Source organism: Schistocerca americana, chromosome 4, assembly GCF_021461395.2.
Source record: "Schistocerca americana isolate TAMUIC-IGC-003095 chromosome 4, iqSchAmer2.1, whole genome shotgun sequence".
Lineage (NCBI taxonomy): Eukaryota > Metazoa > Arthropoda > Insecta > Orthoptera > Acrididae > Schistocerca > Schistocerca americana.
The window spans coordinates 820,178,865-820,194,985 of NC_060122.1; the positions used below are offsets into that span (position 1 = coordinate 820,178,865).

General features: G+C 44.8%; 1 protein-coding gene and 1 pseudogene across 1 annotated transcript in view; one reads left to right on the forward strand and one right to left on the reverse strand.

The window, feature by feature from the left end:
- The first annotated feature begins 3,318 nt into the window (after nucleotides 1-3,318).
- On the forward strand, nucleotides 3,319-3,436 carry LOC124614240 (annotated as a pseudogene).
- Nucleotides 3,437-4,780: 1,344 nt separating this feature from the next.
- The window catches only part of LOC124613828 (SEC14 domain and spectrin repeat-containing protein 1), a 108,479-nt gene continuing 97,138 nt past the window's right edge, over nucleotides 4,781-16,121 (reverse strand). The window contains exon 8 of the mRNA XM_047142551.1: nucleotides 4,781-4,952. Coding sequence (XP_046998507.1) covers nucleotides 4,781-4,952 — 172 coding nt within the window. The remainder of the gene's footprint in view (nucleotides 4,953-16,121) is intronic.

Genomic DNA, 16,121 nt, shown 5'->3' on the forward strand with positions numbered 1-16,121 from the left:
ACGTGCCACTGTCATTCCCTCCCTTTCCTGTGCCAGTCGCGTATGGTTCGCGGGAAGAAAGACTGCCGGAAAGCCTCCGTGCGCGCTCGAATCTCTCCAATTTTACATTCGTGATCTCCTCGGGAGGTATAAGTAGGGGGAAGCAATATATTCGATACCTCATCCACGAACGCACCCTCTCGAAACCAGGACAGCAAGCTACACCGCGATGCCTCTCTTGCAGAGTCTGCCATTTGAGTTTGCTAAACATCTCCGTAACGTTGTCACGCTTTGCAAATAACCCTGTGACGAAACGCGCCGCTCTTCTTTGGATCTTCTCTATTTCCTCTGTCAACCCGACCTGGTACGGATCCCACACTGATGAGCAATATTCAAGTATAGGTCAAACGAATGTCTTCTAAGCCACCTCTTTTGTTGATGGACTACATTTTCTAAGGACTCTCCCAATGAATTTCAACCTGGCACCCGCCTTACCAACAATTAATTTTATATGATCATTCCACTTCAAATCGTTCTGTGCGCATACTCCCAGATATTTTACAGAAGTAACCGCTACCAGTGTTTGTTCAGCTCTCATATAATCATACAATAAGGGATCCTTCTTCCTATGTATTGCATTTATGTTAAGTGTCAGTTGCCACTCCTTGCACCAAGTGCCTATCCGCTGCAGATCTTCCTGTATTTCGCTGCAATTTTCGAATGCTGAAACTTCTCTGTATACTACAGCATCATCCGCGAAAAGCCGCATGGAACTTCCGACACTATCTACTAGGTTATTTATATATATTGTGAAAAGCAATAGTCCCATAACACGCCCCTGTGGCATGCCAGAGGTTACTTTAACGTCTGTAGACGTCTCTCCATTGAAAACAACATGCTGCGTTGTGTTTGCTAAAAACTCTTCAATCCAGCCACACAGCTGGTCTGATATTCCGTAGGCTCTTACTTTGTTCCTTCGAGGAGATGAGTCCTGCGGGTTGTGTTACCTGTACCGTCACTGATAAACGTTTGAGAGACTTTTGCGCACCAACTTCATTCCAACCCTTCAACAGTGTCGATGTGTCGGTAGGATCGTTTTTACGCAAGATGACGCTCCTCCGCACATTGCACAGCCATTGAAGCTGCAGAGGTTCTTCGGAAATGCTAGAATTATCAGCCGTCATTTCCTTGCAGCCTGGCTTTCCAGGTCACCTGATCTTCATTCGTATGTGTGGTTATCTGAAAGATGTTGTGTTCAGTGCTGCAGTTACGAATGTTGCTGAACTGAAAGCCAGAAACACTCCGATCTGTTGTGGAATATGCGTTTCTCGATTTCAGCTGATGGCAGAAAACAGCGGACAGCATTCTGATCATGTCTTGCGCTCGTTTCACGACCGTTAGAAACAGGTGTCATTTTGTTTTTTATGCGGTTTTTGGTCCCAAGATAATTTTGCTTTTATGCGGTTTTAGGCGTCAGGACAATTAAAAACTCATTTTTCCCATCCGACGTGGTACGACCTTGCCGGGCTTACCTAACCAACAGTACCGCAACCATTGTCTCTCTCCGCCGGCCGAAGTGGCCGTGCGGTTAAAGGCGCTGCAGTCTGGAACCGCAAGACCGCTACGGTCGCAGGTTCGAATCCTGCCTCGGGCATGGATGTTTGTGATGTCCTTCGGTTGGTTAGGTTTAACTAGTTCTAAGTTCTAGAGGACTAATGACCTCAGCAGTTGAGTCCCATATTGCTCAGAGCCATTTTGAGCCATTGTCTCTCCAACTTGTGCAGTCATGCACACTGAACCATACGTATGGTGTAATGTGCAAACAGACGAAACCGGCATATTGCGATTAGTCTCATTTGTAGCCGACATCGTTTACGTTAAGACACTTACAGCTTCATGTATTGGTAAAATTTTCCTAATTTTTTTTTTTTTTTTTTTGTTTCATGACGTTTCTCTCTCCGTCAATAATATGATGTTCAAATTTGACGTCATTCTGAGCAGTGATTCTCTTTCTGCAGCGTTCTGAAACTGGAAGTTTGATTATGTAACCCTGTATTTGGATGCAACACTGCTAAGTTACCTGCGCTGAATTACGAATTCTTTCAAACATTCCCGGATCAAAACGTATAGCCTGACAAGACAGTACAATTCGCTACTGCACTTGTTCAACAGAGTAGTCGGCAGTGGCGTACACTTCAGTTCTGAGAAGAGCCTAACTGGAAAAATTCCGGAAGACCAAGGTCCAAGTGATCTTGGAAACCGAGGTATTAGCCCCTGCTGGGCCTACCAATCTTGCGTCGTACTGGCGCGTTATGTGCAGGCTTCACCAGCAGCAAAATGTGCTCAAGTGGCTGGTGTCGCATCACCAATCTACAACATTCTGTAACGTCGACCACGGATGAAATTTGAGCTCAGTTAGCGCGCATCACAGATACACGCTGTGCTAACTGGGAACGCATTTCACACCGAACTGAGTGGCGGGTTGGAGCCACACATTCGCAATTACCTCGCAAAAAGACCATTTTGTCTGCCCATGTTCACTAGGACGTGTTTGCTCCTATTGTCATGTAGTTTGACCTGTGACACTTTAACTGTATGATTAATAAACACAAATACTTCCTGCGTGGAATACACGCTCATTGCCAACCAATTAGATTTTCCTAATTCAGTAAATGTATCATCATTCATTCACGGTACCCCGAAGAAGTGTGGTAGGACCATTACTGTTTAAAATGCATATAAATGATCTAGTAGGAAGCGTCGGGAGCTGTTTGAGACTGTTCACAGACGACGCGGTCGTCTGTAAGGAAGGAAGTAACTTCGCCGGAAGACACCATCGATTTGTAGAACGACCTAAATTCAGATTGATGAACTGTGCAGACTCTGACAGTCCACCCTCAGCGTAAATAAATGTAACATATTGCGCACACATACAACTACAATACTGATAACAAACTGCTAGAAACAGAGCCTAACGGACAATATCTAGGAGTACCTAACCGAAGCGATCTAAATTGGAATGACCACATAAAACAAATAGCAGGAAAAGCAGATACCAGGCTGAGATTGATAGGAACAGATTTAGCCCTAGAACACTAAAGAGGGGAAATGTTACATTGTTACTAAACCATTGTAAATTGTATGTTTTATTTAAAGGAAGTCATAAGTTATAGTTTATGCACTAATTAAGTGCAATTACAAGGTGTCCAATGGCGTTTCAGAAAGAAAATAAGTACAAAATGTCCTTTTTTACAGCCTATACTGAAATACCAGATTGGCGGGAACCGCGAGTTGATAGCAACTGCAATCGTAAATTTTAGAAGGGTATAGTAATATAGGGGCAACGGCCTTACCGCAGTGGATACGCCGGTTCCGGTGAGATCACCGAAGTTAAGCGCTGTCGGGCGTGGCCGGCACTTGGATGGGTGACCATCCGGGCCGCCATGTGCTGTTGCCATTTTTCGGGGTGCACTCAGCCTCGTGATGCCAATTGAGGAGCTACTCGACCGAATAGTAGCGGCTCCGGTCAGAGAGAACCATCATAACGGCCGGGAGGGCAGCGTGCTGACCACATGCCCCTACTATCCGCATCCTCAGCTGAGATGACACGGCGGTCGGATGGTCCCGATGGGCCACTTGTGGCCTGAAGACGGAGTGCTATACTGCTATAGTAATATAGGGCCAAGGGAATGTACCTCATCCACGACAGAAGTAGCTTAGAGCCGCGCGGGATTAGCCGAGCGGTCTAGGCGCTGCAGTCATGGACTGTGCGGCTGGTCCCGGCGGAGGTTCGAGTCCTCCCTCGGGAATGGGTGTGTGTGTTTCTCATTAGGATAATTTAGGTTAAGTAGTGTGTAAGCTTAGGGGCTGATGACCGTAGCAGTTAAGTTCCATAAGATTTCACACACATTTGAACATTTTGAAGTAGCTTACAAGGCGCTTTTTCTACCGATTACGAGTATTGCTCATCACGCTGGGTCTCTTACCCGATGGGAGTGACGGAGGAGATAGAGAAGATCCAACGAAGAGCGGTGCGTTTTGTGACGGGTTCGTTTAGTCGGCACGAGAGCGTTACAGAGATGCTCAACAAACTAGAGTGGTAGACGTTGCAAGAGAGGGGTTGTGCATCACGCAGAGTTTTTCTATTGCAATTTCGAGAAAGTGCTTTCCCGGAAGAGTCGGACAACATGTTATTCCCTCCCACATACATCTCGGGAAATGATCACAGCGAACAAATTCGTGAAAATACAGCTAACAGCAATAATCATTTTTCCCTTGGGCCATTCGCAAATGGCAGAGGGAAGAGGGGGATGAGTTAGTGCTAACAGAAGTATTCTTCGCCACACACCGTCAGGTGGCGTGCGGAGTACTGGTGTAGATGTATATGTATCTCTTTCCATATAATAACAATAAAATGTACTCCTGTTCACATAAATGAAGGGAACAGATCACTTACTGGTCAGTCGAGTATTGCTACTTTTCTCACATAAATTCACTTCGGCCACATTAAGCAACATTTTACAAAGCACAAAGCAACCTGGCGTCCCAGTCACTCCTCAAATGCAATAGATTGTTCAGTGGAGGGAATACCGATTGTGGGCGCTGAAATATGAAAGAGAAATCCGCTTCTTTAGAATTGACAATACAGTGTTTGTTTGATCAACAAGTAGCGCTGTTCCGAAACCCGTCAGTGGGAAACCGGTCCCCATGTAGACGTATCGTTGTGTTGTGTGTGGTGCTGCTGTGAGAAGTAGCGAGAGAGAGAGAGAGAGAGAGAGAGAGAGGGACCACCAGTACTCGGTCACCCAGCCTGCGCGCCGCTGTACAGTACAGTACAGTACAGTACACGGTAGTGCGGTGGCTGTGCTGGTTCGGCGCCGCCCGCCGGCCAGCCGGCCAGCCGGCGCTGCTGTGTGGCGGCTGCACTTTTAGAAGTGCGGGGGCCGGCGTTGCGTGGCTCGCGATAACCGCAACTATTCATAGGGCGCCTCGCCTTGGAGCGCTGACAAATATTCCACTTTCCCGCAGGCCGCCGCGTGTACCCGCCGTGATGTCTCACCGAACATCAACGTACCTCGAAATTTCTAGGCACCGACTCCTCTAACGACGTCTGCATCTGCACTTTGGAAACCTCTGTAAAGTGCGCGGTCAGGGGTGTTTCCCATTGTACTAACTGCTATCACTTTCATTCACATATGTATCGCGGGAAAAATGATTACTTACACGTTTCTGTGCAGGCTGTAATTAATCATGTCTTCGCGATGTCTATGGGAACGATACGTAGGGTTTGTAATATATTCCTAGACCACTTCAATTTTATTCTTGAAAACTTCCTAAGTAAACTTTCACAGGAAGCGCCAAAGAAACTGATATAGGCACACATATTCAAATACAGAGATATGTAAATAGGCAGAATACGGCGCTGCGGTCGGCAACGCCTATAAAAGACAACAAGCATCTGGCGCAATTGTTACACTCATGCTCATAAATGAAGGATGTGGTGCCACACAACGTGGCACTATCCAAAACTGGCACTTATAGCATAGGCACATAGGGAACACACACGACACAGAAGTCCACGTTATTGGTGATAAGTTGAGAAAACCGTCCCGAAACAAATGTGCTACAAAACGCCAGTATTTCCTGCGCATGTACCCCGACATCTATATGGGATATGATCACCATGCACACGTACACAGGCCGCACAATGGGTCGGCATACTCTGGATCAGTTGGTCGAGCAGCTGCTGGGGTATAGCCTTCCCATTCATGCACCAGTGCCTGTCGGAGCTCCTGAAGTGTCGAAGGGGTCTGAAGACGTGCAGCGATACGTCGACCGAGAGCATCCCAGACGTGCACGCCGGGGTTTAGGTCTGGAGAACAGGCTCATATCTTCTGTTTCAAGGTACTCCTCCACGATGACAGCTCGGTGGGACCGTGTGTTATTGTCCATCAGGAGAAAGGTGGCACCCACTGCACCCCTGAAAAGGCGAACATACTGGTGCAAAATGACGTCCCGATACACCTGACCTGTTACAGTTCCTCTGTCAAAGACATGCAGGGGTATACGTGCACCAGTTATAATACCACACCACACTATCAAACCACGACCTCCATACAGGTCCCTTTCAAGGACATTAAGGGGTTAGTATCTGGTACCTGGTTCACGCCAGATGAAAGCCCGACGAGAATCAGTGGACCCGTCCGTGAACATAACGTGGGACCACTGTTCCTATGACCATATACTGTGTTCTCAACACCAGGCTTTACGGGCTCTCGTGTTACCAGGGGTCAGTGGAATGCAACTTGCAGGTCTCCGGGCGAATAAACCGTGTCTATTCAGTCGTCTTTAGACTGTGTGTTTCGAGAAAACTGTTCCAGTGGCTGAGGCAAGGTCCCGAGCAAGGCTACCTGCAGTACTCCGTGACCGTCTGCGGGCACTGATGGTGAGATATCGGTCTTCTTGTAGACTGTGGACGTCCCGTACTGTAGCGCCTGGACACGTTTCCTGTTTGCTGGAATCGTTGCCATTATCTAGAGATCACACTTTGTGGCACACGGAGGGCCCGTGCTACGATCTGCTGTGTTTGACCAACCTCCAGTCGCCCTAGTATTCTACCCCTCATAACGTCATCAATATGTGTTCTTTGAGCCATTTTCAACACACAGTCACAATTAGCAAGTCTGAAAACGTCTGCACACTTACTCCCTGCATTGTACTCTGACATGCACCAACACACCTCTGCCTACGTGCACTGCTGCCAGCGCCACCGTTCGACGACCGCAGGTCAAATGCACCGCATGGTCATACACCGAGGTGACTTAAACTTGCAAACCACTCACCTGAGCGTTGTTTCACGATGTATCAGCATTATCCTTAATTTATGAGCATTGGTGTATATCGGTTACTGCTGCTACAGTGGCAGGTTATCAAGGTTTAAGTGACTCTGAACGTGGTGTTATAGTCGGTGCACGAGCGATGGGACACATCATCTCTGAGGTAGCGATGAAATGGGGATTTTCCCGTACGACGATATACGAGTGTACCGTGAATATCAGGAATCCGGTAAAGCATAAAATCTCCGACATCGCCGCGGCCGGAAAACGATCCTGCAAAAACGGGGCCGACGACGACTGAAGAGAATCGTTCAACGTGACAGAAGTGCAACCCTTTCGCAAATTGCTGCAGATTTCAATGCTGGGTCATCAACAAGTGTTAGCGTGCGAACCATTCAAGCAAACATTATCGACATGGGCTTTCGGAGCCGAAGGCAGGTTAAAACTGTGTGCCGGGCCGAGACTCGATCTCGGGACCTTTGCCTTTCGCGGGGAAGTGCTCTACCGATTGAGCTACGCAAGCACGAGTCACGGCACGTCTTCACAGCTTCAGTTGTGCAAGGTTTGCAGGAGAGCTTCTGTGAAGTTTGGATGATAGGAGACGAGGTACAGGCAGAATTGAAGCTCTGTGAGGACAGGTCGTGAGTCGTGCTTGGGCAGCTCAGTCTGCCGGCGCTGTAGCTCAGAGTGTTCGGTCAGAGGGTTAGCTGCCGTCTGTAATGAAAAAAAACTGAGTGAATGGATCAACGACGAACTTGGACAAGCTTCATGCGACGTCCGCCCCCAACAAATACAGCGACCAATGACGAACAAAATGAGATTAAAAAAGCGGATAGAGCACTTGCCCGTGAATGGCAAAGGTCCCGAGTTCGAGTCTCGGTCCGGCACACATTTTTAAACTGCCAGGAAGTTTCATATCAGCGCACACTCCACTGCAGAATGAAAATTCCATTATGGAGACTGAGCCAACTGCTTTTCTAAAAATCGAGAAGTAGTGCATCTGCCTCATTGCCTGATACATGGCTTTCAGTATATAAAAAATGCGAGTTGGGTTTCGTACGATTGACGTATTCGGAATCCATGCTGGTTGGCATGAAGGGGAATTCCATTCGATATACCTCATTACATCTGACCTCGGATTATGTTCTGACAAATGAGTTAGAGGACTTTCGTGGCACGCTAATCGCGAAGGTACAGCGATGCTACACCTCCTAACATATCTCACACCAGGCGTCTGTTTTGTGGCCGTACCACTGAGATACTGACAGAAAGGATACATCCAAAGGTATCCAAATTCTGTGAATGATGAAGGTGCTAGCTTAATAATAAGTGCTACTTCCTTATTGTCCAGATCACAGGAAGAACCACTACATCAAAATTCCTTTTTCTCAGTTAATATATTCGTACAACATCCATGTAATGCTTAACCATCGAACTTGAAGTATTACATCATATTCACTGCATAAAAGCAAGGTAGAATTAAAATGTTTACTGATTTATTAAAAATAATTGACCAGCTATAAATGTGTATCTCCTTTTCTTCTGACCTTCAAGCAGAACGCTTCCTCAGAGTACGCGTTTACCGCAAAAGGCTGTTTGTCAGACGTACTGGTCTGCACCCACATCTTGATGATACCGGATTCGTTAAGTGTACCACTTGCAGAACGGGCCTTGGAGGACCCGCCGTTCCACCCTCAGCTAGCAAAGCACGACAGCACTTAACTTCGGCGACCTGACGGGAACCGATTTTACCACTGCGACGAGGCCGTAGGCAACGTTGCCTGATGCTCCCTCTGAAATTCTCAGCACTCTATGATTGCTTCAGGTGATCCAGGTCCCACTGCCTTAATTTCCTACCCTTTTTTTTTCAAACCAGTTTTAACCTACAGTTCATAACCAATGAATTACGGTCAGCGTTCATATCTAACCCTCGAAATATCTTACAGTTTAAAATTTGATTTATAATTCTCTGTATAACCGTTATAAAACTGATCTGAAACTTTGTAATATCCCAAAGGTCTGTTTCGCGTTCGCAGTCTTCTTTCATGATTCGTAAACCAAGTGGCAGTGACGAGCAAATTATTCTCTGTGCAAAATTCTACTATCGGCTTGTTCGTTCCTTTACCTAATGCATTTTGTTGTTTTCCTTTTTCTACTATCGTATTCCAGTCGCCATTTAGAGTTACATTTCCATCTCCCTTAACTATCTGTTTAATTTACTTTATCTCATAGAACATTCTATCTTTTCAACATCTGCAAAACAGATTGTCTTATAAATCTGTACCACTGAGGTGGGTGTTCGCTTTGTGTCTATCTTGGCCACTATAATGCATTCATTATGCTGTTGATAGTAGCTTATCCGTATCCCTATTTTCTTATTCATTATTAGTCTTACTACTGCATTACCCCTATTTGATTTTGTATTTATAACCCTGTGCACACGTGACTAGAAAGCATGCTGTTACTGCAATTCTACTTCGCTATTTACCTACAAATCTAACTTCAACCCATCTTTTCTCCTCTTAATCCTGCCAGTTTTGCTTTGTCTCATGAAGTGCTCTAAATGGCGATCCATAAATCGCAGGCGCAGTCTATTAAATACTGCAAAGGGGATTTGAGTTCAGTAGGTTTTTTCCTCGGAATCTGTAGCTCATAAACCCAATGCATGAGTGCAGTCGAATTCATTACTCTTTTTTCAGAAATGCAATGTGAACGAATTGTCTGCAACCAAGTTCTGTCACAAAGTAATGTTATACCGGATTTTTAGACAATGTGTAATTTGTATATTGTAGCTGTACTTTTAAAACATGTTAACAAAGTTACTGTGATTTTAGTTTCTTTGTGGATTTGATTGCTTTTAGTGTCTTACGAGAGATTTAGACAGATATGTAACGGCACAGCGCTGCGTGTTCAGCTATTTTTATATATTTTTGTGATCAGAAACTATTCTTAATCTAGACTGATAGGGAAACGTGTTTACACCATCTGGCTATGAACTGTGGAACAGATCGTAGGAGGAAATCAGAGCTGCCATCTGTCAGCAGACTGTGAAACTGTATTGTAACCTGCAGGCATCTCGGAAAGCTGCTGATGTACGGCAACTGGCTTTGGAGCGATAGCGAAATGAAGCAAGCAGGCAGTCGCCAAAACTGACTACGATTCCATCCGCGGGGAATGTCGTCTGCGTTGCACGGAGCGTGCTCGTTATGTTAAAGGCCAGCGGGGCCCTGTTCTGTCCTGTCCCGTGCCGTGCCGCTGGCGGGCGGCCAAACATTATATCAGAATCGTATCCGGCCAGTGATCTCCCGTGGGCCGCCGGCGCACCTGTGCGGCCGTCCCTCACAGCGGGCAAAGCCGCGGAGACCCGCTGCCTTGTCCACTGGCAGCTCGGGACACGGCGCTAGGCCGGCGCGCCTAATGACGCTCCATTATTATTAACTCGCCCTCTTATTTGTGTCGACGGCCTTTACTGGAACTGTTTATACTTAGACTTTCATAGTTACCCTTGTCAAGACCGTTCAAGAATGCGCACAGATTCAGTGAACTCCACTCTTGTGACCGAGCGAGGTGGCGCAGTGGTTAGCACACTGGACTCGCATTCGGGAGGACGACGGTTCAATCCCGCGTCCGGCCATCCTGATTTAGGTTTTCCGTGATTTCCCTAAATCGCTCCAGCCAAATGCCGGGATGGTTCCTTTGAAAGGGCACGGCCGACTTCCTTCCCCGTCTTTCCCTAATCCGATGAGACCGATGCCCTCGCTGTTTGGTGTCTTCCCCCAAACAACCCAACCCCACTCCTGTGAACCACGGTTTGTTTTGTTTATTCTCGATATCTTCCGAACAGTAGAATCAGGTGAACTGGTAGCTTCCGTCTTCTTAGATTTCCGAAAAGCGTTCTACACATCACCACACTATCTTCACTGACGATGCTATTGCACAGACGGTTGGTTCAAATGGCTCTGAGCACTATGGGACTTAACATCTGAGGTCATCAGTCCCCTAGAACTTAGAACTACTTAAACCTAACTAACCTAAGGACATCACACGCATCCATGCCCGAAGCAGGATTCGAACCTGCGACCGTAGCAGTCGCACGGTTCCGGACTGAAGCGCCTAGAAACGCTCGGCCACCGCGGCCGGCTAAATGTGTGCAAATGTAAGATAATGCCTATAAGAGAGAGACACGAATCAGTAGCACACAATTACGAAATTAACCATGGACGGACTGAGCAGGCCACGTCGTATTCGTATTTAACGGTAGTACTAAGACGAGCATCAGTATAATAAAATAAGGGTAATGGAATGTCGTGGAATTAAGTCAGGTGACGCTGATAGAATTAGATTAGGAAATGAGACGCTAAAAGTAGTCAGTGAGTTTTGTTATTTGGACAGAAAAATGGCCGGCGATTGTCGAAGTAGACAGAATATAAAATGCAGAACGACAGTAGCAAGAAGAGCATCTGTGAAAAAGGAAAATTAATCAAAATCAAATATTAATTCAAGTCTTTTCTGAAGATATTTTTCTTGAGTGTAGTCTTAGACGAAACTGGAACGCGGATTGTAAACAAGAAAAAAAAATGGTTCAAATGGCTCTGAGCACTATGGGACTTAACATCTGAGGTCATCAGTCCCGTAGAACTTAGAACTTCTTAAACCTAACTAACCTAAGGAAATCACACACATCCATGACCTAGGCAGGATTCGAACCTGCGACCGTAGCAGTCGCGCGGTTCCAGACTGTAGCGCCTAGAACCGCTCGGCCACTCCGGCCGGTGGACTTTAAACAGTTCAAACAAAAATTCAAACAAGAAGAGAATAGAAGCAGAATAGGAAACCCAGCAATTAATTGGAGAATACACCCTCCTTCGCGAATCTATGAAACTATCTTAGCGTTTTCCCACTGAGCCTTAGTTTGGCAAGTGTCTCCCCCACAACTAAAACTCCCACACTAAATTGCTTTGCATAGCTACCCGCAGATATTTGAGCGTTCGTTGATTTCGTGATTTTTCCGCTGTGATTATGTCCTAAAACTTCGTGTTTATTCGCCCATTTATGCGCATTGCATTACATGTCCCTTTATTAAGGGTCAGTTGTCAGTCTTGGCGTCAAGCGATCGCCAACTACAGATCGTCTTACATTTTCCAGCAATTTTCCAACGATTCGACATCCTTGTGTTCAACGGCTTCGATTGCAAACGACATCATCTGGGTTTTCGTGGAGGCCATTCGTACTGTCACAATTTCCTATGGCGAGCACGATTATACTTTGGGTTGTGCTGATTTCATCCAATCGAGAACGACTGACCGATTTCTGTATGATGGAAGGCAATCTAACGCCCATAGTAAAGTCGGTAATTTATTTTACTTCACTAATTTTGATTTAATAATACCTTTGTGGTCAAGATAGATACGAAGCCCACACCTACTACAGTAGTACAAGTTTATATGCCAACTAGCTCTGCAGATGACGAAGAAATTGAAGAAATGTATGATGAAATAAAAGAAATTATTCAGATAGTGAAGGGAGACGAAAATTTAATAGTCATGGGTGACTGGAATTCGAGTGTAGGAAAAGAGAGAGAAGGAAACGTAGTAGGTGAATATGGATTGGGGCTAAGAAATGAAAGAGGAAGCCGCGTGGTAGAATTTTGCACAGAGCACAACTTAATCATAGCTAACACTTGGTTTAAGAATCATGATAGAAGGTTGTATACATGGAAGAACCCTGGAGATACTAAAAGGTATCAGATAGATTATATAATGGTAAGACAGAGATTTAGGAACCAGGTTTTAAATTGTAAGACATTTCCATGGGCAGATGTGGACTCTGACCACAATCTATTGGTTATGACCTGTAGATTAAAACTGAAGAAACTGCAAAAAGGTGGGAATTTAAGGAGGTGGGACCTGGATAAATTGAAAGAACCAGAGGTTGTACAGAATTTCAGGGAGAGCATAAGGGAACAATTGACAGGAATGGGCGAAAGAAATACAGTAGAAGAAGAATGGGTAGCTTTGAAGGATGAAGTAGTGAAGGCAGCAGAAGACCAAGTAGGTAAAAAGACGAGGGCTAATAGAAATCCTTGGGTAACAGAAGAAATACTGAATTTAACTGATGAAAGGAGAAATATAAAAATGCAGTAAATGAAGCAGGCAAAAAGGAATACAAACGTCTCAAAAATGAGATCGACAGGAAGTGCAAAATGGCTAAGTAGGGATGGCTAGAGGACAAATGTAAGGATATAGAGGCTTATCTCACTAGGGGTAAGATAGATACTGCCTACAGGAAAATTAAAGAGACCTTTGGAGATAAGAGAACCACTTGTACGAACATCAAGAGCTCAGATGGAAACCCAATTCTAAGCAAAGAAGGGAAAGCAGAAAGGTGGAAGGAGTATATAGAGGGTCTATACAAGGGCGATGTACTTGAGGACATTATTACGGAAATGGAAGAGGATGTAGGTGAAGATGAAATGGGAGATATGATACTGTGTGAAGAGTTTGACAGAGCACTGAAAGACCTGAGTCGAAACAAGGCCCCCGGAGTAGACAACATTCCATTGGAACTACTGACGGCCTTGGGAGAGCCAGTCCTGACAAAACTCTACCATCTGGTGAGCAAGATGTATGAAACAGGCGAAATACCCTCAGACTTCAAGAAGAATATAATAATTCCAATCCCAAAGAAAGCAGGTGTTGACAGATGTGAAAATTACCGAACAATCAGTTTAATAAGCCACAGCTGCAAAATACTAACACGAGTTCTTTACAGACGAATGGAAAAATAGTAGAAGCCGACCTCGGGGTAGATCAGTTTGGATTCCGTAGAAATACTGGAATACATGAGGCAATACTGACCTTACGACTTATCTTACAAGAAAGATTAAGGAAAGGCAAACCTACGTTTCTAGCATTTGTAGACTTAGAGAAAGCTTTTGACAATGTTGACTGGAATACTCTCTTTCAAATTCTAAAGGTGGCAGGGGTAAAATACAGGGAGCGAAAGGCTATTTACAATTTGTACAGAAACCAGATGGCAGTTATAAGAGTCGAGGGGCATGAAAGGGAAGCAGTGGTTGGGAAAGGAGTGAGACAGGGTTGTAGCCTCTCTCCGATGTTATTCAATCTGTATATTGAGCAAGCAGTAAAGGAAACAAAAGAAAAATTCGGAGTAGGTATTAAAATCCATGGGGAAGAAATAAAAACTTTGAGGTTCGCCGATGACATTGTAATTCTGTCAGAGACAGCAAAGGACTTGGAAGAGCAGTTGAACGGAATGGATGGTGTCTTGAAGGGAGGATATAAGATGAACATCAACAAAAGCAAAACGAGGATAATGGAATGTAGTCGAATTAAGTCGGGTGATGTTGAGGGTATTAGATTAGGAAATGAGACACTTAAAATAGTAAAGGAGTTTTGCTATTTGGGGAGCAAAATGACTGATGATGGTCGAAGTAGAGACGATATAAAATGTAGACTGGTAATGGCAAGGAAAGCGTTTCTGAAGAAGAGAAATTTGTTAACATCGAGTGTAGTTTGCAGTGTCAGGAAGTCGTTTCTGAAAGTATTTGTATGGAGTGTAGCCATGTATGGAAGTGAAACATGGACGATAAATAGTTTGGTCAAGAAGAGAATAGAAGCTTTCGAAATGTGGTGCTACAGAAGAATGCTGAGGATTAGATGGGTAGCTCACATAACTAATGAGGAGGTATTGAATAGAATTGAGGAGAAGAGAAGTTTGTGGCAGAACTTGACCAGAAGAAGGGATCGGTTGGTAGGACATGTTCTGAGGCATTAAGGGATCACCAATTTAGTATTGGAGGGCAGCGTGGAGGGTAAAAATCGTAGGGGGAGACCAAGAGATGAATACACTAAGCAGATTCAGAAGGTTGTAGGTTGCAGTAGGTACTGGGAGATGAAGAAGCTTGCACAGGATAGAGTAGCATGGAGAGCTGCATCAAACCAGTCTCAGGACTGAAGACAACAACAACAATACCTTTGCTGTGAATTATTACAAATACGTAACGTAATGACGTCGGGACCATACATAAAGTCTTAGTTTTCTTTCGGCTTCCAATAAGGTCGGAAATTTAAAGAAACGTGAATATCAAAAATGATTTATGTACACAGATTACATGCATTTATCGACCAGTATTCACCATAAGGGCATAGCGAGTAAGACATTTGTTGTAAATTTATACTAGCTTTCCGATTCCCTACGCAAAATTAAATCCGACTGTCTGTCAAATTTGCGGAAGCCACACACAAAAGTGCGTAACAATGAAAGTGATTGCAGATTAAAAGACATTATGGAGGTTACCGTTAAGTTATAAAAAAAACGAACATTTTAGTCTATGGTTATGCATGTTGCAGTTATTTACGTTCTGTATTCTTTACGTTGTTTCTACTTTACTATCGCCTGTTTATACTATTTTGGGGCAAAATAAACGCAACTTTGCAAAATTTCCTTTTGTTGCTTTGATGTTGGACACCAGTGTACGTGACATACACGTACACTGGTGAAGTTGCGAGTAAAAGGCTTGTACACAGGGTGTTTCAAAAATGATGTACGTGCTTCGAACGCATATATTTAAGAAATACAACTGTGAAACTTAGGACATATGCTTACGAACATCTCAAGTTTAGATTACAGATTTCCAGTATGTCCTCCATCAGTGACACGGACAACATCACATCGATACTCGAATTCCTCCCACATATCACTAAGTATGTCCATCACTCATGTTAAGGTATCACAAAACCGGTTCCCAAACTTTTATAGGTTCTGTGACAGTGTTGGTGGATAAACGTTACCCTTAATGAAAACCCGCAAGAAGAAGTGTAGGGCGTCAAATATGGTGATTGCGGAGGCATGCTCAGATGTGTTATGTCGCCGACTGTATGACGACCAATCCAACGGCCCAGTAGAGTTCCTTTCAGATGTTCGCACTCTTGGCGAACCCCCTCGTGTCGAAAAATGAAGTTGTCCTCTTCTTGGTCGTTAACCGCGTTTCCATCAAGGAAGAATGAGCCGTAAATAGGTAAGTGGAATATCGCGCAAAACACATTGACTTTGGGTGGTTCAAAGTGTGCATGTTGTGCGAAAGTGTTATCATAGTCAACAGCATTCTGAAGCACTTCAGAAAATGCCACACATTTGTATTTGTCGTCATGACGTAGAGTCTGTAACAGCTGTAACTTGTACCGCTTCTTAACCAACCCCCGTCTGAAACCACGTATCTTTACCTCCCGACTTCCACGACGAGTTGACTCAGTAGGGCCACGTTGGAAAGCGATTTCAATTCGT